Consider the following 27,273-nt stretch of genomic DNA (forward strand, 5'->3'; position numbering starts at 1 on the left):
AGCCATCTTGTGCTGTGTTTATTTTTCCTTCTGTGGATCGGACCTAGGGCCTTATACATGGCAGACAAATATTCTTCTGAGCCACATCCCAAGCCCCTTTGGCATTTATTTTTAAGCTTTAGATTTAAAAAAATTTTTTATATACATGAATGCCTTCCCTGTCTGTATGTCTATGTGCCACGTATGTGGCTGGTCCTTTGGAGGTCAGAAGAGGGATCGAATCTCTGGAACTAGAGTTGCAGATGGCTGTGAGCCACTATGTAGGTCCTGGGGGTTGAACTCAGGCCCTCTGCAAAAGTAACAAGTTCTCTAAACTGCGGAGTCATCTCTCCAGCTCCTTATTTTATTTCTTAAAACCTAATCTAGGCCATGTGTGGTGGCACATTCCTTTACATGCGAGAACTTGAGAGGCAGAGACATGTGGATCTCTGTGAGTTTGAGGCCAGTCTGGTCTACAGAATGAGTTCCAGGACAGCCAGGACTATATAGAGAGACCCTGTCTCAAAAAAACAAAACAAATAAACAACTCAAAATAAAAATCTAAAAATAAACAATCATCACCAAAAACCCAAAATAAACCAAATAATCCATTTACTTTGTGTGTGTGTGTGTGTATGTGAGTGTGTGAGTGTGTATGTATGTGTATGTGAGTGTGTGTGTGTGTGTATGTGAGTGTATGTAAGTGTGTGTGAGAGGTTCAAGCCTACCCCAGTGCTTGGAGGTCAGAGGAAGGCCTGCAGGAGTTGGCGTTCTTCTACCTTGTAGGTCCTTGGAACTGAACTCAGGCCGTCTTGCTTGGTGATAAAGGCTTTGACCCAATGAGTCATCTTTCTAGCTTCCCAGTTTTTATTTTTTATTGTTAGATAGTCTCACTGAGTTGCCCAGACGGACCATGCTCACTCTGGAACCTAGGGGAGACCACACATTTGCTGTTCTTCTGCCCCTGCTTCTCAAGCAGCTCAAACAACAGGCCAGTGCTCCACATCTGGCCCGTGCTCCACACCTGGCCAGTGCTGTCTTGATTTTGCCCATTAGCTGGGTAGGACTGGCTAGCTAGCCTGTCCTTCAGTGTGTGAAGCCTCTCTGCACTGTGAAATTAGAACAAAAACCAAGAAACAGATGTGGCCTAGAAAAGAGTGGCCTGAAACCCGCTATTAGGGACAAGCGATGCAACGGGCCCAGTTGGTGTGGTGGTGGTGGTGGGTTTAAGTTGGGGCTTTTGAAGAGAAACAGAGGTCTAGCCGACAATGTTTCTCCAACTAGACCCTTGAAGCTGAGGTCTGGGGTCATCGGAGGTAGAAACTGGGGATCCTTCTTTCCTCCTAAGATCTTTGAAGGAATGTGGAGAGATGGTTTTAGCCAGGATTTGAGAAAGCTGAAGGCTGGGTGGGCTTGGGGCTGGAGTCCAGGTTGGAGGGACAGGGTGACCTCTCACCCACTGCCCGGCAGCTGAGAGAAAGCAGAGGAGCAGAAAGCCTGGGGAGGGGCTGCAGGGAGAGGTCTGACGGGCAAGGTCATCTGCAACTTGGCAGGCCAGTCCCCAGAGTAACCCAGAGAGTGGCCAGAACAGGGAAGTCAGACAGCCCATATTGGAAAGGGGGTTCTTGGGAGAGTGGTTCTGGCAGGGATGAGGGCGGGCCCCTACTGCAGGCCTTTCCCTGGGAGGGTGGTGGAAGTAGAACCTGTTTCTGGCCCACTCAGGTGAGTGTGGGTTTTGTGGGGTTCCTTTCCAAGACAGTCTAGATTGCCAGGAAGTCCTTCTTGATGTCTAACCTCGTGGCCACCTGACATTCCGCTCTAGTCTCGGTTCTGTGCCTCCCCTACCAATAGCTTCACAGGCCAGGCAGCGACAGGATGAAGCCAGTGCCCTAGCCCTCCCTCCCAGGGAGCTTTTACAGCTCTTCTCCTGGTGTCTCAGGGGAGGGGCATCTTCCCATGAGAGCCCACCACTTTAAAGCAAGCTAGCCTCTTCCCAAGGGTTCTGGGCCATATGGGAAACTCAGCCCCCTCCCTGTCCCTGAGTGTGGGCAGGGAGCCCAGGCCACCCGTGGGCCTCCCATCTCTGCCTCTGAGCCCGGGGCCTTGGCCACCCCTGGAGGCTCCACATTCAGACAGGCTCTGCACAGACGCCAGTGTCCTGGCAGCGCCTAAATCATTAGCGCCGGTGAGATTAGGCCGCTAATCTCCCTGTCGGGTGGAGTGGGTGCCAGGCTGTGGGACTGTACCACTCCCCTACAGGGGTGGCTGCTGACTCCCAGGACTGGGATGTGGCTCTTCCTTGGGGCATGACTCCCACTCAGGGTCACCCTGGCAACAGGCCTTCTTTTCTGTGGCTTACCCTCCCCTGGTGCTATCTCTGGGAACCCTCTGGGTCGGCATTCCTTAGTTGTGGGGACAAATGGGTGGGGGTGACACCTTCTCTCCAGTCTCAGGCTGTCTCCATCCACGATACCTACTTTCTATTTTGCCACGGCTTTGCCAATGCCAAAAGGCCTCTGGAGGTAGAGATGATGATGATGAATTATTACTGTGTGTGTGCACATGCCATGGTGGGCATGTAGAGGTCAGAGGGCAACTTTGTGGAGTCGGTTCTTCCTGCCTCGATGTGGGTTCTGGGGATTTGAACTCAGGTCATCAAGTACAGCAAGTGCCTGTATCCACGGAGCCATCTCATTGACCCTGATTCCCTTCTATAGATGAGGAAGCAGAGAAGCTTTTATTTGCGTCCAGGAAATCTGGGGTCTAAAGCTCCCCTTGGCCAGTGGCCATGTCTCTTCTTTCTTAGTCAGGGGTCCCCAAAAGTTTGAGGTTGTATCTTACTTTGAATAGTTTCAAGAAAGCTGGGGCTCCCTCCACTTAGAATGAGGGGCCCCACTAAGACTATCATGTACCGGGAGTGAATATCTACGTCTTTCTCCCTAAGATCCTGGAATGCCAGGTAGGGGGCCAGATCAGCTTCCTGGATCCTGGGCCTGTGGAGCCTTGTTTGAGGCCCTTCCCTGCTCCTGGGCTAGATTCTTTGGACTCCCCCCGCCCCCAAGAGTGAGCTCAGCTGCCTAATTGAGGCTGAGGATGGAGGATCACCCTGCCCCGGGGCTGCAGCTCGAATACCATCTTTGTTCTGAAACAGAACAATGGACCGCTAAGAGGTCACTGATGCCCAGGCTGGACAGACACAGGAGGGAGCCTCAGGATACGGGGTTGTGTTACACAGGTCAAGACCAAGCCTCAGGCCCTGGGTGGCTGACTAGGACAGAGACAAATTACAAGGCTGGGGTTTTGGCTTGGACTTCAAGGGCCAGGGGCTCAGTCTTCCTTCATCCTGGCTATAAAGAGTAGCCCACGGTCTCCATCCACTCCAGAACCCTGTTACCTGACCTGCAGATACCATGGCTACCACTACCAGCATCCGCCAATTTTCAACCTCCAGCTCCATTAAGGGCCTTTGTGCTCCTGGCGGGGGATTCTCCCGGATGTCCTCTGTCCGTGTTGGGGGCGCTTGCCGGGCTCCCAGCCTCTTGGGAGGTGGCAGCTGTGGCAATATGTCAATCACATCCTCCCGCTTCTCAGCAGGCTTGGGAAGCAGCTATGGTGGCGGCTACACCTGCAGCTTGGGTGGGGGCTTTGGCTCCAGCTTTGGTGTGTCGGATGCCCTTCTAGGGGGCGGTGAGAAGGAGACCATGCAGAACCTCAACGACCGCCTGGCCACCTACTTGGACCGGGTGCATGCCCTGGAGGAGGCCAACACTGACCTGGAGGTAAAGATTCGTGACTGGTACAAGAAGCAGGGCCCTGGACCTGCTCGTGACTACAGCTCCTACTTCAAGACCATAGAGGACCTACGGAACAAGGTGGGACCCCTACTTACCTTCTGCTCTCTACCCGAAGTCCTGACCAGACTCACTCCATCCCCATAGCGGAAGACACCGTCTCCGTCACAGACTTCCATCTGTTTCTCCCTCTCTCCCTCTCTCCCACCTCTGGTACTAACCCTGAGCCTGTGGGATGTCCTGGACTGTGTATCCTTTGGGAACTCTCCAAGGGGATGGAGGAGAACTATTCTCTTCCCAGGGATTTTGTCTGGAGTGGGTGATGGAGGAAGGATAGGGCAGCATCAGGACACTGAAGGCAGCTGAGGACATTACAGCTAGAGAGAATAGCCTGATAAAGGGTCTGGGAGGTGGGTGGCATCTGACATGGATGCTGAGACACGAGGCTAGGTATTATCTTTCCTCTGGAGCTCCTTTCTTGCCACCTCACCCTTCTCCAGGTAGCCCTCCCTGACGAATGACTTTCTTCTATCTCAGAATCTTGGTGTTCAGTCTATGCCCTGATTCTTAGGCTGACTTCAGAGTCTGGGTGTTCTCAAGGCTGTGTTAGTTGTAGGTCTCCTTCCCACTCTCTGCTGGCTACTTTGGGTTCTGTTTTTCCACTCAGACTGGAAGCTAACCTGACTGAAGAAGATCTCCTCTCTTCCCCTTACATTCTTTTTTTCTTGATCTCTAAGAAAATAACTTTGGCATTCTGCAAATGTGGCTGCTCAGGTCTTAATACAAACATGTTCTGGGAGGGTCTGGGTACCGAACCTTCGTGGAAGGCAGGGAACTGAGGGTTACCGAGAGTCAGGCTGGCCCCAGTCTGGTCCCAGGCAGCTGTGAGGCCAAGCCAGGCTCTGGGGTAGAAAACCAGCCCTACAGCAGCCCACTGAGGGGCTTTGTCTGCTCCTGCCCGGGTCCTCCACCTGGCAGGGGATTCTTGTAATCTCCCTTGGAAGCAGAGCTCCTGGCTGTGCCAGATCAGATACCAGGCTTTGTTGGGGCAGCGGGGAACCCAGGGGAGTCCTGGTGAGTCAGTGCTCTGCACTTTGGGGCTAGCTGGCATTCCATCACTATTCTCATAACAGAAGCCCCCTCCCTTGGGTTTCCTACCACACTCTCAGTGTTGTGGTTAGGCTCCTGGGTACACAGGTGGGACCAGGCCTCCGCAGGCGACAGGTGGTGAGGCAGGAGGATGGAAGAGACCTGACCTTTAGACTCAGCCCAGGTCTCTGCATGGAACTTTGAGCCTGGAGTGAGGTCTTGGAGGAGGCTGAGGTGGCCCTAGACATAGGATGGTTCTGGTGGGACATCTTCCTCCTAGGTCAGCCTTAAACCAGGACAATTTCCCCCTAGCTCCTGCCACCAGACGAGTTTTCCTTTGTACTCCTCTCTTCCTGCAACTCCATGACCCTTCCTTGGGACCAGCCTTGGGCATTTCCAGCAATACCCACGGCAGCAGTAATAACAAGAAATGAACTTCCTGTATCTTCTCAGGCTCTGCCCTGGCTTTGAGGAGGGGCTGGTCATAACCTCATCAGTCAATTAATTAGTCACATAATTAATTAGACAAATATACCCTGGGGGCTTACTCTGGGCCAGGCACCGTGCCCGGGTCTGGGGAGTCCAAAGAGAACCAGACAGGTATGGCCTTGTTCCCAGGCTGATCTGAGTCCGGTCAGGAGAATCTAATCAAGAATATAGTGGAAACTCGGATAAGGTTGTCTCAGAGATGGAGAAGTGCTGGGAGAGAGATGGGGGAGGGGAGATGGCCGGGCTGAGCCTGGAGGTGAAGGCATCTTAGACCCCATGATGGCAGATGAATGCCTGTTTCTCTATGTCATGGTGTCATGTCCCATCATTTGGGTGTCCAGAGAAGGAGGCCACAGGGACCCTTATTGTCCCTCCTATGCAAGACTGCATGCAGGTGGGGTACAGCAGAGCCTTCTGGGGCTCTGTGGTAGGTTCTTGCTCATGGGGCTCACCATCACTTCCAGATCCTGGCAGCCACAATTGACAACGCCAGCATCGTGCTGCAGATCGACAATGCTCGCCTGGCGGCCGATGACTTCCGCACCAAGTGAGTCTGTGCCCACTGGTTGTCCCCAGGGAGCTGGTGCTGGGTTCCTGCTCTGCACAGAGCACAGACAGGGTGTGTGGACCATGCCCCCTACCTTCAACCCTGCAGGTACGAGACAGAGCTGAACCTGCGCATGAGTGTGGAGGCCGATATCAACGGCCTGCGCCGGGTGCTGGACGAGCTGACCCTGGCCAGAGCCGACCTGGAGATGCAGATTGAAAGCCTCAAGGAGGAGCTGGCCTACCTGAGGAAGAACCATGAGGAGGTGAGGCCGGCTTTGGAGACATTAGAGAAGCCCGCTGTGGAGCTGGGGCCACAGAACTGCGATGGCTGGGTCTGTGAACTGGGTCCAGTCTTCATCATCAGTGTCCTTACCAGAGGTTCCTAGCCTGGTGCTGGCTCAATGAGTCTCCCTCCCAGGAGCCTTCCACTCATCCCTGCAGGCTTGGCTGACTGTGGGGGACAGTTAATTCACTAATGAGTGAATCAGGCTAACACATTGTGCTAATTATTATAATTAATTATAACAAGGTACATTTACCCAGCATTAAAAACTGAGCCACTGCAGTGACTGACAACATGGCTGGGAGACAGAGGCGCTTTGCCCTCCTCTTTTGGCAGCACGGAAGTGGAGGCCCAGAGAGGGTTAGAGACGTGCCCAGCTCTGCACAGTGTCCGGATTGTGTGTCTGTCTGATTTGTATCCATCTACCTGTAGGTTCGACCCCCACATCTCCGCTACTCCCCACACCCTGATTCCTTTTTCTCCAGACTTCTGAGCTTTATGTCCCCAGAGTGCAGTTCAAGAAAGGAAACCAAAGACCCCACTTGGGCTCAAGCAACCGACTGGTCCTGCCTTTGTGGTTTTCTTCCCAGTTCCACACTGCCGGTTCTGGATGGTGAGAGCCTGATTCCCAAGTGCAGGACACTCAGAAAGGACACCCTTAACTTTGGGGCCAAGTGCAAAATTGCTTTTTTTCATCAGACCAACATTGCTTAGCAGGGTCTGGCTTGGACTGATGCCACCGTAGGGTGGCTAACCCCTTGCTTATGTCATAGGTTTCATAGCTAAGGGACAAAGCCAGGGGCCAGGGAGTAGGACAAGGTTGCCTTCTCTTCCCTTCCCCCTCACTGGAGAAATACATTTCTCTCTCTCTCTTCTCTCTCTCTCTCTCTTTCTCTTTTAAAAAAAAGATTTATTTATTTATTATGTATACAATATTCTGCCTCCATGTATGCCCACACGCCAGAAAAGGGCGCCAGATCTCATTACAGATGGCTGTGAGCCACCATGTGGTTGCTGGGAATTGAACTCAGCACCTCTGGAAGAGCAGCCAGTGCTCTTAACCACTGAGCCATCTCTCCAGCCCCGAAATACATTTCTTTTATTTCACACAAACTGGAAAGCAGGTGCTAGGCACCCTTGTGTCATTGTGTGTGGTGGGAGACTGATGGAAGCCACAGCCCCCTGAGTACGAGGCAAGTTGTCTGTCTGTATCTTTATGTGGGAGCTGCTGGCCTGGCTATCTGCTTGTTTCCCTGAGGACCAGGGACTCTTCCCAGAATGGCCTTGGGTGACCCCCTGCTGTCCTCTCTGCCCAGGAAATGAATGCCCTTCGTGGCCAGGTGGGCGGGGACGTCAGCGTGGAGATGGACGCGGCACCCGGTGTGGACCTGAGCCGCATCCTGAATGAGATGCGTGACCAGTATGAGAAGATGGCGGAGAAGAACCGCAAGGATGCCGAGGACTGGTTCTTCACCAAGGTGGGTTGCTGTGTGGGGCAGGTGTGCTCATGTGTGGCTGCACACGTGACCTGCTGACATGGGCTGGGTCACTTCAGACTCTTTGGAAACCACTTGGACCAATGTTCAGGTTTCTAGGTAAACGTGAGTCCTGGAGAAGCTCAGACCCACAAGGTGCTCCCCTGTGGCTCCGGCTGTTGCCTGGGGGAACTGATCCAGGCCACCCAACCTGGCTCAGGCTCCACCCACCACAGGTGTTTGCTGCATGTGTGTTCTTGGATATGTAGGTCATGCCTTGGCTAAATACTGAATGAACATCTGTGGGTTCTGGGGACAGTCACTAGCACACCAATAATCTCCAGTGCCTGCTTTGGGGTATTGTGGTTCAGCAGGGTCCCTGGCAGGTGCTAGGTCCACAGCACGTGTCCCTTGTGGGCACAAAGGGGCTCTGGTCTGAGGCCAGGGAGGGGTGGTTCTGGGAGGATAAGATTTAGGAACAATTCCTATCCTCTGTCCCCTCTGAAAACCTTCTTTAGTCCCTATGCTCACCCTGCTTTCCAGACGGAGGAGCTGAACCGTGAGGTGGCCACTAACACGGAGGCCCTGCAGAGCAGCCGGACGGAGATCACAGAGCTCCGCCGCTCTGTGCAGAACCTGGAGATTGAGCTGCAGTCCCAGCTCAGCATGGTGGGCCACCATCCCTGTCCTGCCTGGTCCTTGTCACTTCTGTTGAGCCTTGCCACATAGAACACCCACTGGGAGAACCAGAAACAACCTGTTCAGTCCATCCCATGGGACCCTCTGCCCTAGTTACTGCATAACTGTCCTGGAAACACCTCGGGTGGGACCCCTCTCTAAGTGTCTTCTGAAGGGAAGGGTTCAGCTCTTGTCTCATTGGGGCCGCAGAAAGCATCACTGGAGAACAGCCTGGCAGAGACAGAGGCACGCTATGGAGCCCAGCTGGCGCAGCTGCAGGGCCTCATCAGCAGCGTGGAGCAGCAGCTGTGTGAGCTGCGCTGTGACATGGAGCGGCAGAACCACGAGTACCAGCAGCTGCTGGATGTGAAGACCCGGCTGGAGCAGGAGATCGCCACTTACCGCCGCCTACTGGAAGGAGAGGACACCCAGTGAGTGGGGCTCTAGGAGCCTACCAGGCTGGGCTGGACACGGCTTTGTCCAAGGGATGTCAACAGTTAGATGCGAATGTGGAGGTGTGCAGGGGTGAAATGGAAGGGACGTGGTTCTGACCGTGAGGGCTATTATCAGATACCTACAGTCAACGTATAGGCTAGGTCTTGTGGGCCATGGGGAGCCACGGAGTGACACTGAGCAGAACAATGGCCACCTAGATCTTTGGGAATATTTGCTTTGGCTGTAGAGGGAGACATGGGCCAGAGTGGAGGAGGAGCGACGTCAGGAGCCCGGGACAGGGAGTCTGGCCAGCTGACAGTCTTGAGAGCTAGGGGTGGGGGTTGTACAGATGGAAGAGAGGTCTCCTTCAAAACAGCATTATGGGATGCCCAAGTGTGTGTGAGCTCACAGTTTTTATCCAGTAAACGCTAAGGGAGTGTGTGGAAGAGTGGGAAGCTTTGACCCTGGGTTTCTGGTTTGGATGACTGGTCTGGTGTGGTTGGTGATGTCATTAGCCACGTCAAGGTGAGGTGCAGGGCAAGTGACACTTTGATTTAGAGTTGGGAATGCTGATCAAAGTCTCCGTGGGAAGCCAAGCACATCCTGGGGTCTCCGGGCTTAGTACACATCCTAGCTTTTCTTTCCCAATGATGGTGAATTTTGTCTACTGTCTAATCAGTCTCTCTTGCTGTAAATGGAGTCTTTGGAACCTGTCCTGGAACTAGCTCTTATAGACCAGGCTGGCCTCGAACTCACAGAGATCCGCCTGCCTCTGCCTCCCGAGTGCTGGGATTAAAGGCATGAGCCACCACGGCCCAGGTTTAAATGGAGTCTTATTGGGCCCTTCAGGATATGGAAAATCCAGTGGTTCAGCGTCTCCTTGTAAATCCTGGTTTAGTGGCCACAATATAGCCACAAAGTGCCCTTGGCTACTTCTTTTCTCCTTCCTGTTTTGAAGAACCTGTGGCATTTGGTCCTTGGTTTGTGCTGCTCTCTGTGAACATCTAGCTATGCTTTCTCAATTTGTGGGATACCTCTCACCCTCCTGGGGCCTCCCCAACTACTGATGCCTCCCAGCAGTGCTCCCAGAGCCCTTCTGGCTTGTGGCACCTCCAGACTCACAGGTTTTTTCTCCTTGCAGCTTGGCTACTCAGTACTCCTCATCCATGGCCTCGCAGCCCTCCCGAGAAGGTAAAAGTCCTGTGTATGGGACACTGGGGGAGATTAAGGGTGTTACAGGCCAGGAGGCAGGTTTGGTATGGGGGTCTTGCCTGAGGCTCCCTATGCCCCCTCTTCTGCCATCTGTAGGCATGGTGACCAGCCGCCAGGTACGCACTATTGTGGAAGAAGTCCAGGATGGCAAGGTGGTCTCCTCCCGCGAGCAGGTGCACCGCTCGACCCACTGAGGAGCCTTTCTGCATGTGACAGCCCGGCCTCAGGGGCGGAGGCTGCAGCTCCTTGCATCTACTGCCTTGCCTGAGCTCCCACGAGCTAGATGTTGCCCTCTGTGTTTACTTTGTGCTCCCCTTACAGAGGGGCCCCGGGGTTAACCCCAGGAACCGCTAATAAAGCTTTGAAGAAGCCTGATCCTAGAACTCGTCACTTGTCTCGTCACTGGCTCAGGCAGTGTGGGCTGAGGGGCTGAGGCAGGTTCACTAAGCGTCTGGTATTGCTTATCCTCTGCCTACTTTGCTATGCCCACTTCATCCAGGCCTGGGGTGCCTTGGAAGTCAAGAAGGGAGGAGGTGGGAGGATTGGGGGTGGAGGTATGGAACATCCTGTTTCTAAGAATCTGCCTCTAGGGCTGTTTCCTGCTGCCGGTCCCTTGGAGGGCCTACAGACTTTCTGGGTACCACACCTGTTAGAGGACACCTGCATCAAAACAAAGGGGACAGGGTCTGGGTGGGAAAGGTGACTTTCCCAGAGTGGTCGAGGGCCTTGATGGATGAGGGGGTGGCCAGTCTGGCAGTCTCAAAGCCAGCCCAAGAAGCCAGACCGGCTCTACCTGGCTCCCTGGGGGTGTGTGTGGGGTGGGGCAGTCGAGTTGTGTGAGTGTGGGGGGCATCTTGTTTGCTTTGGTGGCTTGGCAGCTTCTGGGCTATTGGGGAAATCCCTCCCAGCTGCTGATGGGGGCTGTCTAGACCTGTCTGGGAGGAGGGACCCATTGGCAGCCTGAAACAAGACCACGTTCCGCCCAGCAGGCCTCCCAGGACCCTGGGACCTAGGGCTGGGCTTAGGATGGTAGGTGGGGCTAGGTGGAGCCTTGGGTGGGTCCTGTGGCCCACCCTGGGGAATCATGTTATGGTCTTTATTGTTGGGGACCTGCCTAGGGTGGGGTGGGATAAGAGCATTGAGTAGGGATATCGTTTAGTTTTTCTCCTGTCTGGGACCTCAGTTGTCCCATCCTCCTAGACCTCTCAGGAGACAGGAAGGTAAGGAATATGAAAGGAGACAACCCCTTCATGGTTCCACAGACTCCCTTTAATAAGGTCCCATCCCCACACATAGCTCTGTTTTCTCCTGAACTCTTTAGCAGAGATCTCTTCTGCCCACCTGGTCCTGGAAGTTGTCCTGTAGGAAGGAAGTGGGGAAAGGTTCAGAAGAGAGGTCTGGGCTTTCTAGGGGACCCAGGGATGGGGACCATTTCAGAAAACTAGTCAGGGGAGGCCTCATCCCAGGATGTGTCCCTGGGTGTTGGGGCTGCTTAGAGGCGTAGTTTGGGTTGGGGGTGCTGGAGCTGAATGAAGAGCAAGGAAGCCAGCCCACTGCTTGAATGAGCTGGGCCTGTTTGGACACTGCATTCCTTGCTAAGCTCCAGTTTCCTGCCTGGCTTGGCTACTAGAGTCTTGAAGTTGTTTGTGTGTTGTGTGGTCGGCCTGGTGGGCTTAGATCTCGAGTCAGGAGGGGTAACCGGTCTTTCTGACTCTCCAGTTCCTGGACCCAGGCATTTCACATATGTGGGGTGGCACGTTGAGAAGGGAAGCCACCTTCGGTGTGTGTGTGTGGGGGTGCCAACTCCCCACCTCATTTTCCCATCAAGCTGGGGTGGCAGCTGCCTGGGAGGGCTGAGGGGAGGTGACGTCGTCAGCTCCTCTTGTCCGTATTAGGTCATGGGAAAGCGTAGCTGGAGGGCCTGCCTGAATCACAGGTGACAGGCCCGAGACCAGAGACAGATACACACGCATGGGATCACGACAACCCAGCACAGGGTTTGGTGAAATGAGGCAGAGCCCCAGTGGTGGGAGGGGAGGGGGCCCGTAGCCACCTGGGAGCTGGCGGGTGGCCAGTGGTGATGAAAGCCCAGGGGAATGGAAACAGCAGAGAGCCTGTTGTAATCGCTACGCCCACTGGCTGCCCTATAAAGGAAGCGGGCGAGCCCCAGCGCAGCACGCACCTTGGCGCCTCTCTTCCTCCCAAGCCCTCCAGCTCCACATCCGTTGCCTGCTGCCACCATGACCACCACCATCCGCCAGTTCACCTCCTCCAGTTCCATCAAGGGCTCCTCTGGCCTGGGTGGCGGCTCATCCCGCGCCTCCTGCCGATTGTCTGGCAGCCTGGGTGCAGGCTCCTGCAGGCTGGGGTCAGCTAGTGGCCTGGCCAGTGCCCTTGGGAGCAACAGTTACTCCAGCTGCTACAGCTTCGGCACTGGCAGTGGCTATGGGGGCAGCTTTGGGGGTGTCGACGGGCTGCTTGCTGGAGGGGAGAAGGCCACCATGCAGAACCTCAACGACAGGCTGGCCTCTTACCTGGACAAGGTGCGCGCCCTGGAGGAGGCCAACACGGAGCTGGAGGTGAAGATCCGCGACTGGTACCAGAAGCAGGCCCCAGGGCCAGCCCGCGACTACAGCTCCTATTACCACACTATCGAGGATCTGAAGAACAAGGTAGGGTTGCAGGCAGAAGGGGCATAAACCACCCGCCTCCTGCCCTCATTAAGGCCTGGAGTCCATAAGGGCTGCCATAGGGCCGCTAGACTCTGGTTTGGCATCTAGGAGCTTGTGTGACCGACGTCCTCCCTTGTGGGGACAGTTGACTGGGCCAGGAGCAAGCTGGCTCATGGGTTTCTTTTGGGGTGTCTGTTTCCTCCTCGGGCAGTCCTGAGGCCTCGTGTCAGTGATGTCTAGGCCACGAGGGCATAGGGGGAGGGCTGGTTCCATAGAGTGGAGCTGGATTTGTGAGTGTCCCCGTGACTAGGGGTTTGGATGTGGGGGCGGTCTGAGAATGTGCTCCACAGCAATCCTAAGGGAGGAAGCAGGAGGGGGCGGGGCACGAGACTCTCATGGGAAATGTTTCAGGGGATTTTTCTTTGCTGGCGTCCTTGGCTTTCCTTTGTCCTTTTGTCCCTCAAGATGATGGCTCAGCAATTTCTAAAGTGGGGCTGAGAACCTGAGCTCAGATTTACCAGGGTTAGTGATTTCTGGTGGGGGTTCCTGCTGGCTAGGGAGGGCTAGCTCCTCTAGCCACCTTTTTAGGGACGCTCCCAGTGATGCTTTCTGGGGTGCAGAAAAAATAGGGGGTTCCTTACAGTCACACCATGCTTTCTGGAGTTCAGGGACAGCTTTTGCCCTGAGGCTGTTCCAACACTCTTCAGCTCTGTTCACCTCCAGCCTGAGGCCTCTTCAGGTGTCAGGCTGGGATAGAGGAGGGTCTGCATGCGCGGGCAAGCGCTAGGGTCAGGTTTCATGTTTCAGCTCACTGGACTCCCTGCCAACAAGGGCAAGCCTGCGTAGGAAGGGGGTGGCAGGGAGAGGGGTTTTCTCTGAAGGCAGTGAATCCCAGCCTCCAGTCAGGAAGCCTGGCTCAGAAAGCGGGCCTGGGTTGAGCCACTCTAAACTCAATGACCTAATGGTTCGCCATCTCCTCAGATCCTTGTGGCCACTGTGGACAATGCCAGCATCCTGCTGCAGATTGACAATGCCCGTCTGGCAGCTGATGACTTCCGCACCAAGTGAGTCCCAACCAGAGGGTTACAAGCTGATGGGGGAAATCTGGGGTACCTTTCCTCATCCTGACTTCCCAGGAGACAGGGGTGAGAGGTCCTGGGAGCTGGGAGCTGACCCCTTAGTTGGATGAGCAGAGACAGCAACTTGGGTTGGGAGAGGATGGGGAGGAGAGTTAGGAAGCCAGTAGAGGTCTTGCCTTGTGGTGGTCCCTAGCTCAGGGTTACAACTTGCTTCCTTCCGTTCCAGTCTTGGATTCCCCCTCATGTGTCCTTCCAGTTCTGGCACAGGGAAGGCAGGGGATGACACGAGGTGTCATACCTGTGTGTTAGAGTAGCCTGGCCTGAAGTCTCTGGTTCTCACTGCAGGTTTGAGACGGAGCAGGCCCTGCGCATGAGTGTGGAGGCCGACATCAATGGCCTGCGCCGGGTGCTGGACGAGCTGACCCTGGCCAGAGCCGACCTGGAGATGCAGATCGAGAATCTCAAGGAGGAGCTGGCCTACCTGAAGAAGAACCACGAGGAGGTGAGGGGGCAGGGTCAGCAGGTCAGAGAAGATGAGGAGTAGGTGGCAGAGCCTGGGGCTCGGCTGCGGTTGAGGGCGTGGGAGAGAGGTCTTGTCAGGCTTAGTCATCCTATAGGGTTGCCCTTTCTGTGGAACCCTGGTCTCTGTGGTCCAGAGCTTCCATGCATCCCTGCATCTTAGGGACCTCCTGGGCCTCATAGAGGCCTCTTCGCCTGTCCTTGTCTCGCTCGCAATGGCATTGGAGGAGGAAGATGCGCAAATGCTGGTTTTAGTTTCCACTGTTAAACCTGGGCTCCACATAGGCGTTTGGATTTCAGAAGGAAAGTTTTGGGGGGACAAAGACCTCAAATCAGACGTCCCTGGAGAGCCCTAGTTTAACGAGGGAGGCATAGTCTGATGGTAGGGGTAGCGTCCATGCAGAATACACACACACACACACACACACACACACACACACACACACACACACACACACACAGGCATATCCATAGGAAAGTCAGAGGGAAGAGGCTGGGCAGATCAAAAGGTCTTGGAGAAGGGACCCAGACCTAGGTATGGGCTAGGAAGGCTTGGGAACGTAGGACCAACACCTTCATCCCCTCCTCTCCTAGGAGATGAACTCTCTGAGAGGCCAGGTGGGCGGTGAAATCAACGTGGAGATGGACGCAGCTCCTGGTGTGGACCTGAGCCGCATCCTGTCAGAGATGCGTGATCAGTACGAGAAGATGGCGGAGAAGAACCGTAAAGATGCTGAAGACTGGTTCTTCAGCAAGGTGAGAGCTGTTGCAGTCCAGACAGATCACAGGGGCCTGTGCCCCAACAGTAGCATTCCATCTTAGGGGTTCCCTACCATGGTCAGACTGTATGAACTCTACAGAGTCAGGAGCGCTCATTGCATCAGCAGAGCTGGTGTAATCTAGTCATCCACCTGGGGGATGAGTGGGAGGTGCTTCGTGGAATCAAGGGATAAGGGTAAAGGCCTTGGGAATTTCCACCTTCACTTAAGAAGCCCGGAATCAGCACCAGAGGCTGGGCTACATGTCCTGGCTGGTTCTTAAATGTCCTATTCTATTGCCTCCTGCTTGTAGAGATTAAGCATAATGTTTCAATGACATGTTTCAGGGCTTGGGATGAGAGGAGCTTGGGGACAAGACCGATACAGACTCAGGGGAGGTCAGGAAGGTGTTCACAGCTAAGGGGTGGGATGTGAATAGATCCAGGGTGCTTGTCTGGGCTCTGGGTTGAGCATATTGGGGGGTAGGGAACATCTGACTAGGGGAAGGGTCCAGGCTCATCCTTCTAGTCCTGTGTCTCATTTGCAGACCGAGGAGCTGAACCGCGAAGTGGCCACCAACAGCGAGCTGGTACAGAGCGGCAAGAGCGAAATCTCTGAGCTCCGACGCACCATGCAGGCCCTGGAGATCGAGCTGCAGTCCCAGCTCAGCATGGTAGGGTTGTGGCTGCTATACACCGGGATGGGTCCAGCCCCTGGGACAGGGATGGGTCCAGCTCCTGGGAGGCAGTTCTGCTGATCACACTGACCATCACCGGCTCTCCTGCAGAAAGCATCCCTGGAGGGCAGCCTGGCTGAGACAGAGAACCGCTACTGCGTGCAGCTGTCCCAGATCCAGGGACTAATCAGCAGCGTGGAGGAGCAGCTGGGTCAGCTGCGCTGCGAGATGGAGCAGCAGAATCAGGAGTACAAGATCCTGCTGGACGTGAAGACGCGTCTGGAGCAGGAGATCGCCACTTACCGTCGCCTGCTGGAGGGCGAGGATGCCCAGTGAGTAGAGGCCACGGGGTTAGGGTCTTAGGGATGAGGAAGGGACTCTCCGACTTCATCTGATCTCTTTCTCATGTTTTCTTTTTTCAGCCTTTCGTACAAGCCGAAAGAACGTAAGGATCCTGGTGACCGAAAGCTGGGGTGGGGGGACGCACGGGGCAGGAAAGCTGCTTATGCATCGCTGAGCCAGGGTCCCTAAGGGGTTTCAGGGAATGATGGCTAATCCCCAGTAGGCACAGGAGGAACGAACCTCCTGGGGCTCAGAATTGATGCTCAGGGGAAAGATCAAGGAAGAAAGACTGGTCCCATGAGAGCATGGAGAGAGGACCGGTTACCCTGGAGATGACAATGACCAGTAGACCTCATCTGATGGATGGAGAGAACCTCTTTGTTCCTGGTACCCTATAGATGGGCCAGGGCAGTTTTGTCTCTGTGATGGGAGGTAGAGCTATGTTCCATGACCTGTAGATCTCAGTCTCCTGGAAGGAATAGCATCTTAATTTTGGGGGCTTCTAGTCTGACAGAGATGATGAGCCCCTGGATTTTTTTTTCTTGGGCATCTCCATGCGGTGGAGGAGACGGGAACATAGTCCAAGCACTGGAGACTATGAAGGAGTGGATAGAGGACTCATTTCACGCAGCACCCAGTCTACCTAGCTGCTCCCTTAAAGGACAAAGTGGTTCAGAACCAAATAGCCTGTCCAGGCAAGCACAGCTCACACAGGGACCCCGGCGGAGTGCAGGGTGCAAAGGAAGCAAGTGAGAGCAGGAGGGGTGCATGCAGTATGGTGCTGAGAGGTGAACAGAGACTTTGCAGTATCTAGGAGAGGACTGGGATAGGATGCTGGCTTCCGTGCAGGGGACCGAGGGCCAAGAGTGGTTTTCTTCCCTGCCCACGGCCCGAATGTCTGTTTCTCTTGTAGCCGTGACCACCCGCCAGGTGCGTACCATTGTGGAAGAGGTCCAGGATGGCAAGGTCATCTCATCCCGGGAGCAGGTCCACCAGACCACCCGCTAAATACTCAGCTCTGTCTGGACAGCTCCGCGGCCAGAGAGAGACAGCTTCCCTCTCTGCTTGGTAGCCTGTAGCCTCCTCCAGCCTCAGTCTCCTGCTTCAGCCTCATGCCCCTGCTTGATGCCATTAAAGCTCATTGATCTGATGTGAACCGTGCCCTTTTGTTCTGAGCACTGAAATGACCATGGTGACACTGGTGTGTGTGCATGTGATATAAAGGTCATTATTATTCTTGCAGATGAAGGTCATGGGTCAGCTTAGACTGGAAAAGGAATGCTTAGCCTGCTTTGCACTCCATGAGGTCATCTCCCCCTGGTGGGATGGATAGTTCAGGTCAAGTCAGCCCTGGAGTAGAGGCAGCGCATCACGGGTGGCTCCAGGTAGTCTTTTGTTCTGTAAGCAGTCTCATGACCTCGGGCACTCACACAGTTCCGTCCTTCCGAGCAGTCTCGTTTCTCACCCATAAATGGACCAGAAGATCTCAGGTGCAGGAGCCTGATTCCCCAGGGATGACTCATCCAATCTGGCTCCTCCCTGAGAGAGGAGGTGGGCCAGGATGGGGAGAGGCACACCTACCCATGTGGGTAGGGTAGGTGGGTTGAGGGCTAGGGTCCTGTGGGAGTTTCATGAACCCACAAGAGGAGCTTTCACGGCCTTACTTTGGGGATGAGTGGGAGGCCTCTGCTTCTTGGAAAAGACAGGTTCCTGCAGGGATGGAAGGAAGAACAGGCTCTTTCAGTGTCTCCTTGCGTGAGCAGTCAGTCAAGGACAGGGCGAGCGGGGGCCCTGTGTAGGGCTATGACAGAGAGCATTAACACTCTCCCTGGGGTTGGTAGCCTTGATTCCTCACCTGGTGTGAAGGTGAGGGAGGGAATCTGAGTCCTGGGATACGAGGAAGGACAGTTCCTCTGCCACACCTGCACTTAGGAGCCCCTGAGTGTGTCAGACCAGATTCATTCTGGTGGCAGTTGTAAGCAGCAGACTTAGGCATATCCTTGGTCCCTAGATGTCTTCTTTGGAATAAAATCTGGAAGCCACTGAGCAAGGCAGCTGCTTTCCTGGTTTTCTTCAAGGACTGCGGGTGGCAGAAGAAGGGGGATCCTGTCTAAATTCAATACAGAGATTTGGGAGCGGGGAATCTTGAACCAGAACCAGAGATACCTTCTCTCTTCCAGAGCCAGGCGGTGAGAGTGGAACCTAAGGGCAAAGGCACTGGAGGGGTCAAAGTGCCAGAGGTCTGATGAGGTGGGAGCTTGAGGTCAGAGGAGGCTGGCATGCAACAGCTGGGGGCAGTGGCAAGAGCGCCAGCTGCTGGAGTGTGAGGACGTTGGGGAGGTCACAGGCCCTTCCTAGATCTCGGAGGTCAGGGAGTGGTGCTGATGCTAATGATGTGGGAATGACGAGAGGATGTTGCACCAGCATCCGGGAGACTCAACGCTGCCCAGACTCTGTGCCCTCAAGCTGGCACTTCTCAGCTGCCTGCCAGCAGGGACAGTTTGGATGGAGGGCAGGAGAGAAGCATGTTGCCCCAGTCCCTGCTGTACATCCGGCCATAACCAGGAGAACCAGCCTGAGCCAGGATGGCTCACTCCGGAGGAGTCTCAGAAAGCAGGGAGAATTTGGGGAGAGGCGCCCCACTGTGTGGATAGGGACTCCAAGGCTCTGACAAGCCGTGACTCAGCTATTCTGGAGACTGACTTACCAGGAGAGGACACGGGGAGGGCGGAGAGGATCCCACTCTGTTCCAGGAAGAGAGCATGGCTCCACCTCCTACCTTCCCTCAGCTGTGAAGCACGAAGGGTTTTCCCCTTCTGGAGACTCTGGGGATTTGCTCTCGCTGGTATGAGGAGGAGTCAGTGTGGGGAGGACATAAGACAGTCCTGGGCCGTGGTCCTCCCCAGGGAGAGCAAGCAGTTGTTCCATGGGGATCCCCATGGAATAGCTGTGTCTACGTCAGATGACCATACTGAGTGGCTCACTAGGGGACTATGTAGAGAACGGTAGTGGCTCTGTCCCAGGGCATCTCAAACAGCTGCAGGCTACTGGGGATGAGTGCCGGAGCCTGGATTGGGGACCGAGTGGTGAGAGGGTTCACTGTCTGTCCACCCTCCGTTCTGGTGGAGGCTACAGGCACGTGACTGCCCTGGTTCCCCTTTCCTGTGATAGACACAGTCCCATGTCACTGGTAGCCACACTAATGCCTGCTAGGCTTCTGCAGAGAGATGGATGTGGTGAGCGGCACTGTTCACAGAGCGGCATGTGCCTAGTTCTGCACTCGGTCTAGGAGAAGCAGGGGCAGCATTTGGTCTGCAGGGACTCAAGACATTTTAAAGGCACTCTTTCCTGTGGACTGCTGAACAGGGCATGGGGTGGGCCTGACAATACACTCCACCCCATGTAGTCTGGGTCTCATGAGGAGTTGAGGAAACAGAGGTACCAGAACCAGGGTGGTTCGCCTGCTAGGCCACACATCCTAGAGCCTTGGGCTCCCTCAGGGGCTCCTTGTGTATGATTGGTGGGAGGACCTTTGGCAGCCTTGCTATCTGCAGCAGATATCGGTCACACAGGAGGGAGAGGTGTATAGAAACAGCCTGACCCCTGTAAATTCCTTCTGACCCTGGACTAGTCACAGAACCGGGGTCTGAGGGACATCTGTTTGTCCTCGAGGACCTTGCTCTGTCTCCTGCCAAGACACAAACTCACAGCACTAGAACTGTCCTTATCAAAATTTTTCACCAGCTTGTACATTTGAAGGGCTTCCTCTGTCTTGTTCTTCGAGTCAGTGCCTAGCATATAGTGGGTGCTCTGAGACCCTAGTGAATTGCTGCGGCGGTGCTTAGCAGTCTAGCAGGCACTTGCTTTATTTCGTCTCTACTCGAACATGCCTGAGAGACAGCAATGTTATTCCCACATCTCAGAGAAGAAAGCCGAGGCTCCCCAAGGTTGAGCAGCTTGCCCTGACTCCAGGCTGCTCTCTTGTGGCTAACTATGTGTCTATCAGTTGCTGGGGGCTCTGCAACGGACCCTCTGTCTTGTCAGACTCCTTGGACCCCCTCACCTTGCAGCTCTCAGAGCTGCCTCTTCCTTCTCCAGCCTGGGAATCCCTTGGGGAGCTTGTAAAAGAGTCCCAAGACCAGGCTTGTCCTGGGCGATGCTGAAGCAGGGGTTGGGGCAGAGAAGGAGTCTGTGTAAGGCTCTGTTGGGTTTGGGAACCACTGCGCATTGAGGTGTGGCATTGGCCAATGGTGTTTCCTGGCCAATTCAAGCGGGACATGACTTCATACCTGAGAAGGGGTGGGGCGAAGGGTAGAGACGGGGGAGGAGTTCATTGCCTTGGAAGGGTGCCAGCTTGACTGGACTCGGTGCCTGCCACCTGTAGCTTAGTGATCCTGGTTCTGACAAATTTGGTATGAATATGGGTCCCTTTCACAGAGGAAGTATCCCGCCCGCTCCTCTGCTATCTCTGACTGCCGGAGGACCAGTCACAGTCTTGCCCTGCCAAGACCAACCCTTCAGAGGGTCAGAAGCAACAGGGCAGCCTTGTTCTTTATAGTTATATAGTGATATTTTATTTATGTATTAATAAATAAAGCTTGCCTGAAGATCAGAAAAACAAAACAGCCAAGCCACCAGAGAAATCTTACCTCTACCAAGGCTGGACGACTGCAGACTGAGCCCCGAGCCTCTGTCTCCTCCTGTTTTAGTCCCCTTTAGTGCTGGGATTAAAGGAGTGTGACTCCCTGGTACTGGGATTAAACGTGTGAGCTGCTACCACCTGGATCTGTTTCTGCATTAATTTTGTGTAGCCCATGGTGGCCTTGAAGTTACAGAGATCTATCTGCCTCTTTCTCCCAAATTCTGGGATTAAAGGTGTGTGACATCATGGCCTGACCTCCAATGACTTAGTTTTACCCTCTGATCTTCAGGCAAGCTTTATTTATTAAAACATAAATAAAATATCACTATAAATTGAGTCCCAGTGCTGAGAGGGGGGTCACACCTCTCCCGATGTCTCCTGTGGTGGGTATGTTCTGGGAGACAAGCATCGTAGGACTTTATATCACAAGAGTTCTGTTTCTCTCTCTCTCTCTCTCTCTCTCTCTCTCTCTCTCTCTCTCTCTCTCTCTCTGTGTGTGTGTGTGTGAGAGAGAGAGAGAGAGAGAGAGAGTTGGTATGAACCTTAGCTTGTCAGTTGATGCTGGGTTTGAGGCCCTGTCTCCTTTAATGCTGCTAACATAAATGTTCAAACATTTTTCCTCTGTAGTTGGAGCTCAGTGACCTTCGGTGACCATGACACCCAGTTACAATCTCAAGGGAGATGGGTCTGTGGTTGGACATGAAATCCAAGCCTATCCAGACATCAACAGACTGGTTCCCCCACGATTTTGAGATTTTTGTTTTTTGCCAATTGTATTTGGAGCTGGAGTAGTTATTCAGTTCCCCCTTCCAGGTCTTCTCCCCTAAGTAGATATTTCAGCTTTGCTCTTATCAGGCAAGAAGTTTGCTTCAGAAGGGTCTGGCTAAACCGGCTTCCCAAAGACAGAACAGAGGGAACATGGGTGGGCCAGATCAAGGCCCTGAAACAGAGTGTAAAGATAATGGTGGTATCTGACTCCAGACGGGCTAGTTCAGGGCCCCCGAAACAGATATAAGAGATAATGGGTGGCCGGGCGGTGGTGGGAGGCAGAGGCAGGCAGATCTCTGTGAGTTCGAGATCAGCCTGGTCTATAAGAGCTAGTTCTAGGACAGTCAGGGTTACACAGAGAAACCTTGTCTCGAAAAACCAATTAAAAAAAAAAAGAAGATTATGGGTGATAGTGGGCCCTGCCAGTCAGATTATGTTAAAGCAACTTCGAGAGTTGGTTGCCAGGGGAGCCTGTGCTGAGGTTTGTTCCTCTTTACCCTAGTAAACTTTTCACTTTAGAGGTGCTTAAACCCTTAAGTGTATTTTTGCATATTATACATAGACTTACACTAAATTCTGGTCAAAGTGGGCTTCTGAGAAAAGCACACCCCTTTCCTAGAAGTGTGCACTCTGGGAGCTAGCATCTAACCCATGACAGAGTGGAGGAGAAAACATGAGCCCCGTGCCTTCCAGGGTGGAGACCGTTGCTGCTCAGTCCAGTCCCCTCTTGTCTACTTTCTTCCTTACTTGTTCTGACCAAACTCGTTACTGCTTGATCTACCAATGTGTCCCATTTGGATTCTTCTCTTCCTGAAGCCCAAGACTGGAGACTATATCTGGGGTCAAGACCAAAGAAGAGGGAGACCCGTAGAATATTTTAGCCTCTGATTGAGTGGTCAATAGATCACAATGAGTTATGGTAACAAAACCCAAAATTTCCTGCCCTAGCAGAGCTCAGCCTCAGTCAAGCCCCTTGGGTTCTTGTCCCTTCAAGAGAGAAATGACAGGGCAAGGACAGAGTTCAGTGTCATGGGCCTTGACTCATGGTACCCAAAAGACTGTCTTTGGGTCAAGACTACATTCTTCTTCTCAGGCCAAGACTGTGCCTGCAGTGGCCAAAACGCCTACTAAACACTGTAGGGAGGTAGGTGACACTTAGATTTACTTGCTCCTTGCCTGAAAAGTTCATGGGAGCCTGCAGAGTTCTGACTTTGTGGCTATAAACCTAGTGGCAATGGTTGGCTTCCACCTCTTTCTTGTTCTTCCGTAGTCCTACAAGGTCAACTTAAGGATCAACAAAAAGATCTGAATTGAGAGGTGCCAAGAGAGAGGTTTGGGATGGTGGAGTCTTCAGGGGCTGATGTGCTGGGGGCCCCCTGAGCTTCCTGTGTTCTCACGCCTTCATCCGTCGATCGACGGTGGGGATGACACCCACCTCGGACCTGCTTCTCAGAACTGTGTGGCAAGTGTGGCAGTATCCCTGAGCAGTACAAGGAACAAGACAATGGCGCCCACTAGGTGAACAAAGCCACCAACCCAGCCTGGAACTGTAGCCACCAGAAAGATGCTGGGCAGCTAGCTCCTGGGCAAGATGGTTTGGTTTCCGCATGGGGACTCTGAGGTCCATGGTGGGGTGGGGTGGAGTGGAGGTAGGGGTGGGGAGACACAAACAATATTAGGAACAGGATGGGATTTCCTCCTACTGTAGCCCACTACAGATCACAGTGCGGACCCTGAGTAGGTGAGGGCAGGAGGTGGCGTGGAGGCGCTGTGTGCTGGGAATGAATGTTCTCTAGGTGCAGGGTCTTACGTTAGGGACTAGGGTATGGAGGTGGGTGTGGAAGGCAGCTAGGATCGGAAGAAGAGTGAAGAGACTGGGACACTGGGGTAGGGTCCTCCAGGCACGCTTCTTTGTGATTGTTGTGTGTCCTGCAGCTCCTCTGGACAAGATCTTCCCGTACGGGGCAGTGAGGGAGAGGCAGGATGGGTGTGTGGCTGCATAGGGCATGGTTGCCATGGTGTACGTCGCTGTGAACCTTCTGGTGTCTAAAAGACAACATTCAAAACTAAATTAGACCCCATGGGGAAGGGAACCCTTTGATTTTTAGAACGAGGAAGAACTGTGATACCCAGCCCCGATTTGTCCTTGTGGGGGGAAAGCCGGCAGAGAGAGGGGAGGTGTCGGGCTCCACAGTGAGGAACTGAGCTCTAAAGCATGGCGGGTAGGAATCCCACGACAGCATCCCAGGACAGTCTGGGATAGCATCCATGGGGCTCCTGCCACCTGAGGTTCTCACTGTAGGGCAGGGAGGCTTGAGCGTTGACTCACTGCCTGAGGACGCAGCTGCTGCGACTGCCTGCATCAAGGCCTCACTGTTGCTGTCCCCTCGGGCTCCAGGAACAGAAGCCGATTCCTGGCCACACAGCCTGAGTCAGGACTAACTCTGAATTGTGTGTTTTTCTCCCGGCCCCACACCCCCAGAACTGGGTGGGAACTCTGAGCCAGCACATGGAGGGGAGGGAGAGTCCACCCTGGGCTGAATAATCCAGAGTGGGGAGTTGGACGGGACTGAGTGACGAAATCTAGAGGGGAACCCAGAGTCAGCAGTCGCGGGGCCCCGCCTTCCCCAGGCGCATATAAAAGAACCTGGTGTCTGAGGCTCACACAGCATCCACATCCTTCCTGAGCTCTTCTCTCTTCCTGCTCGCTGACTTGCACACGTTCTCACCTTCCTCAACATGACCACCTGCAGCCGCCAGTTCACCTCCTCCAGCTCCATGAAGGGCTCCTGTGGCATCGGTGGTGGCTCTAGCCGCATCTCCTCCGTCCTGACTGGAGGATCCTGCCGGGCTCCCAGCACCTATGGAGGCCTGACAGTCAGCTCCTCTCGCTTCTCCTCTGGGGGAGCCTGTGGCATGGGAAGCAGCTATGGTGGGGGCTTCAGCAGCAGCAGCAGCTTTGGGGGAGGCCTTGGTAGTGGTTTTGGTGGTGGTTTCGGTGGTGGCTTTGGTGGTGGCTTCGGTGGTGGCCTTGGTGGTGGTTTTGGCGGTGGTGATGGTCTCCTGGTGGGCAGTGAGAAAGTGACCATGCAGAACCTCAATGACCGTCTGGCCAGCTACCTGGACAAGGTGCGTGCCCTGGAGGAGGCCAACACTGACCTGGAGGTGAAGATCCGTGACTGGTACCAGAGGCAGCGGCCCAGCGAGATCAAAGACTACAGCTCCTACTTCCACACCATCGAGGACCTGAGGAGCAAGGTGGGTGGCTCTAGCGGATGCAGCGTTGAGAGACTAGAATTGCTGTGGTCTTTAGGAAGCCACTTCTAGAGAATCTGATACATAAACAAGAAGACTAAAGACTTTGGAGGCTAATGGGCAGAGCTAGCCAGAGAAGTGGCGGAGGGTCTCTCTTGAACATTCCAGCTTCAGCTGGAACTGAGACCCTGACTCTTAGTGCTCTTGAAGCTACTTTGTGTTGAATGCTCAGCTCTTTAACTTTGGGCCCCGGATGGAGGTGGTGGTAGATCTTAGTGCACCCTGCATGTCCAGAGTTGGGTGAAGTAACCAGTTGTTTGAGGAAGATGTAGGAGCTGACCTGCCAGGCGGGTGATCACTGGGTTTGGGGAAACTCCTTTACCCCCCTCTGCCCATCTCCCTTGAGCAGGGAGTGCCTGGCTGGCTGCTCAGACCTCCTATCCCTTGCATTCCTGCTCTAGATCGTTGCGGCCACTCTGGCGAATGCACATCCCATTTTGCAGATCGACAATGCCAGGCTGGCAGCTGATGACTTCAGGACCAAGTGAGCAGCCATCATGCTGGCCAGAGGGCAGAGGGCAGAGGGCAGAGGGCAGGGGAAAAGAGTTGGGCTGTCCATCTGCAACTCTGATCTCTGTCCTCCCAGGTATGAGCATGAGCTGGCTCTGCGCCAGAGTGTGGAGGCCGACATCAATGGCCTGCGCCGGGTGCTGGACGAGCTGACCCTGGCCAGGACCGACCTGGAGATGCAGATTGAGAGCCTCAAGGAGGAGCTGGCCTACCTGAAGAAGAACCATGAGGAGGTGAGGCTGCTACTGGGTTTGGGGATGAAAGGCTTGTTTGTTGAGGTTCCTAGGAGAGCTGACCACCCCCTTGTGATCTTTCCTAGGAGATGCTTGCCTTGAGGGGTCAGACTGGTGGGGACGTCAACGTGGAGATGGACGCAGCACCCGGTGTGGACCTGAGCCGCATCCTGAATGAGATGCGAGACCAGTATGAGCAGATGGCGGAGAAGAACCGCAGAGATGCTGAGGCCTGGTTCCTGAGCAAGGTGGGACTTACCTTCCCCATATCCTCCCGGACTCCTGGACAGGGAGGCTTGGGAGAGAGCCTCACACCTCTTCCTTTCTTCTGTCTCAGACTGAGGAACTGAACAGAGAAGTGGCCTCTAACAGTGAGCTGATACAGAGCGGCCGCAGTGAGGTGTCTGAGCTCCGCAGAGTGTTCCAGGGCCTGGAGATCGAACTGCAGTCCCAGCTCAGCATGGTATGAGGGATCCCACCCCAGGCGGATCCTAGTCACCATCTCCCAAGAGGGCCGCCATCCACCTCCCCTTTCCTTTTCATGGGAACGAGACGGGGACAGTCGTGGTACCCATGATAGAGATGGAGAAATTGAAGCCAGGATGTTGGGAAAGCATCTCTCCAACTTGTCTCTTCCAATTACCCCGGCTGGGGTCAAGATCCATGTGCCTGTCAAAAAAAAAAATGTGCCCAGACAGTAGGGCAGAGACACAGTGACCATCGCCACCGACCTTTCCGCTTTCCTTCACTCACAGAAAGCATCCTTGGAGAACAGCCTAGAAGAGACCAAGGGCAGATACTGCATGCAGCTGTCCCAGATCCAGGGTCTGATCGGCGGCGTGGAGGAGCAGCTGGCTCAGCTGCGCTGCGAGATGGAGCAACAGAGCCAGGAGTACAATATCTTGTTGGATGTGAAGACAAGACTGGAGCAGGAGATCGCCACTTACCGCCGTCTGCTGGACGGCGAGGGTGTCCAGTGAGTTGGCTCTTCGTCCCTGTTCGCAGCACCTCTGCCCCTGTGACTCCTAGCATATCTAACGCTCTCATTTCTTCTCCCCATCCCAGCAGCTCCTCCTCCCAGCACTCCTCTGGACAGTCCTATTCTTCCCAGCACTCCTCTGGCCAGTCCTATTCTTCCCGAGAAGGTAAGGCTCCTGGAGTCCACAGCCCTACTCTGTGGTATAAGGGCCAAGCTGCTCATCCCAGAGCCCTGGGCCTCCCTTTCCCTACCCAGCAGCTTGCTTAGCTCCCAGAGCCCACCTCACTTTCTGTTTCTCTTTTGCAGGCTTCTCCTCCTCTCACCAGCCCCGGTCCATCCTTAAGGAGCAAGGGTCATCCAGCTTCAGCCAGAGCCAAAGCCAGAGTTCCAGGAACTAGCTTGCTTCACTCAGAGCCTCCTGGCCCATGCCAGCCTCACATCCTAGAGGCCTGAGCAAGGACCCTGTTTTCTTAGCGCAGACCCCAGCTGTCTCCCCTCCCCTCTGCTGGTAATGGGCTAATAAAGCTGACTTTCTGGTTGATGCAAACTTGTGTGATCTCTTTGTCTAAGCCAATGGGAGAGGGATTAAAGGGGGCTCCCAGGAACTCCTCTGGGGTCCACACACTTAAAGAGATGCAGAGAACTGATTGTGTTTAGAAGATCTTCCAGGAGGCTTCCAGAGGTTCTCCGTGGCATCAGGGGTGGTGCTGGTGGATGAGGGGGCATACAAGGTGGGAAGATATTCACGAGTGTGGATGGCCACGGTGTGAGGCCTTCCACAGAGGATCTTTAACTATCTT

At 54.3% G+C, this 27,273-nt stretch overlaps 3 protein-coding genes across 4 annotated transcripts; all 3 read left to right on the forward strand.

Moving 5' to 3' along the window:
- Positions 1 to 3,151: 3,151 nt before the first annotated feature.
- Positions 3,152 to 10,354, forward strand: LOC142860046 (keratin, type I cytoskeletal 42). The gene is made up of 8 exons (XM_075990765.1): positions 3,152 to 3,851; positions 5,813 to 5,895; positions 6,004 to 6,160; positions 7,497 to 7,658; positions 8,199 to 8,324; positions 8,544 to 8,764; positions 9,910 to 9,959; positions 10,077 to 10,354. Exons 1-8 carry the CDS (start codon positions 3,390 to 3,392, stop codon positions 10,172 to 10,174), a joined length of 1,359 nt encoding a protein of 452 aa, XP_075846880.1. The 5' UTR covers positions 3,152 to 3,389; the 3' UTR covers positions 10,175 to 10,354.
- Positions 10,355 to 12,136: 1,782 nt separating this feature from the next.
- Positions 12,137 to 17,176, forward strand: LOC142860047 (keratin, type I cytoskeletal 17). Its single transcript, XM_075990766.1, has 8 exons — positions 12,137 to 12,652; positions 13,634 to 13,716; positions 14,077 to 14,233; positions 14,845 to 15,006; positions 15,556 to 15,681; positions 15,796 to 16,016; positions 16,107 to 16,129; positions 16,940 to 17,176. The coding sequence occupies exons 1-8, from the start codon at positions 12,221 to 12,223 to the stop codon at positions 17,032 to 17,034; spliced, it is 1,299 nt and encodes a 432-aa protein (XP_075846881.1). The 5' UTR covers positions 12,137 to 12,220; the 3' UTR covers positions 17,035 to 17,176.
- A 6,999-nt stretch (positions 17,177 to 24,175) lies between these two features.
- Positions 24,176 to 26,871, forward strand: LOC142860048 (keratin, type I cytoskeletal 16). Of its 2 annotated transcripts, none has more exons than XM_075990768.1 (8): positions 24,176 to 24,694; positions 25,153 to 25,235; positions 25,338 to 25,494; positions 25,581 to 25,742; positions 25,832 to 25,957; positions 26,250 to 26,470; positions 26,560 to 26,639; positions 26,780 to 26,871. In XM_075990768.1, exons 1-8 carry the CDS (start codon positions 24,176 to 24,178, stop codon positions 26,869 to 26,871), a joined length of 1,440 nt encoding a protein of 479 aa, XP_075846883.1. The 2 variants fall into 2 exon arrangements, with proteins under 2 accessions (XP_075846883.1, XP_075846882.1); XM_075990767.1 differs by having other exon boundaries at positions 26,563 to 26,639.
- Positions 26,872 to 27,273: the final 402 nt, after the last annotated feature.

The sequence above is a fragment of the Microtus pennsylvanicus genome, chromosome 11, assembly GCF_037038515.1.
Source record: "Microtus pennsylvanicus isolate mMicPen1 chromosome 11, mMicPen1.hap1, whole genome shotgun sequence".
NCBI lineage: Eukaryota > Metazoa > Chordata > Mammalia > Rodentia > Cricetidae > Microtus > Microtus pennsylvanicus.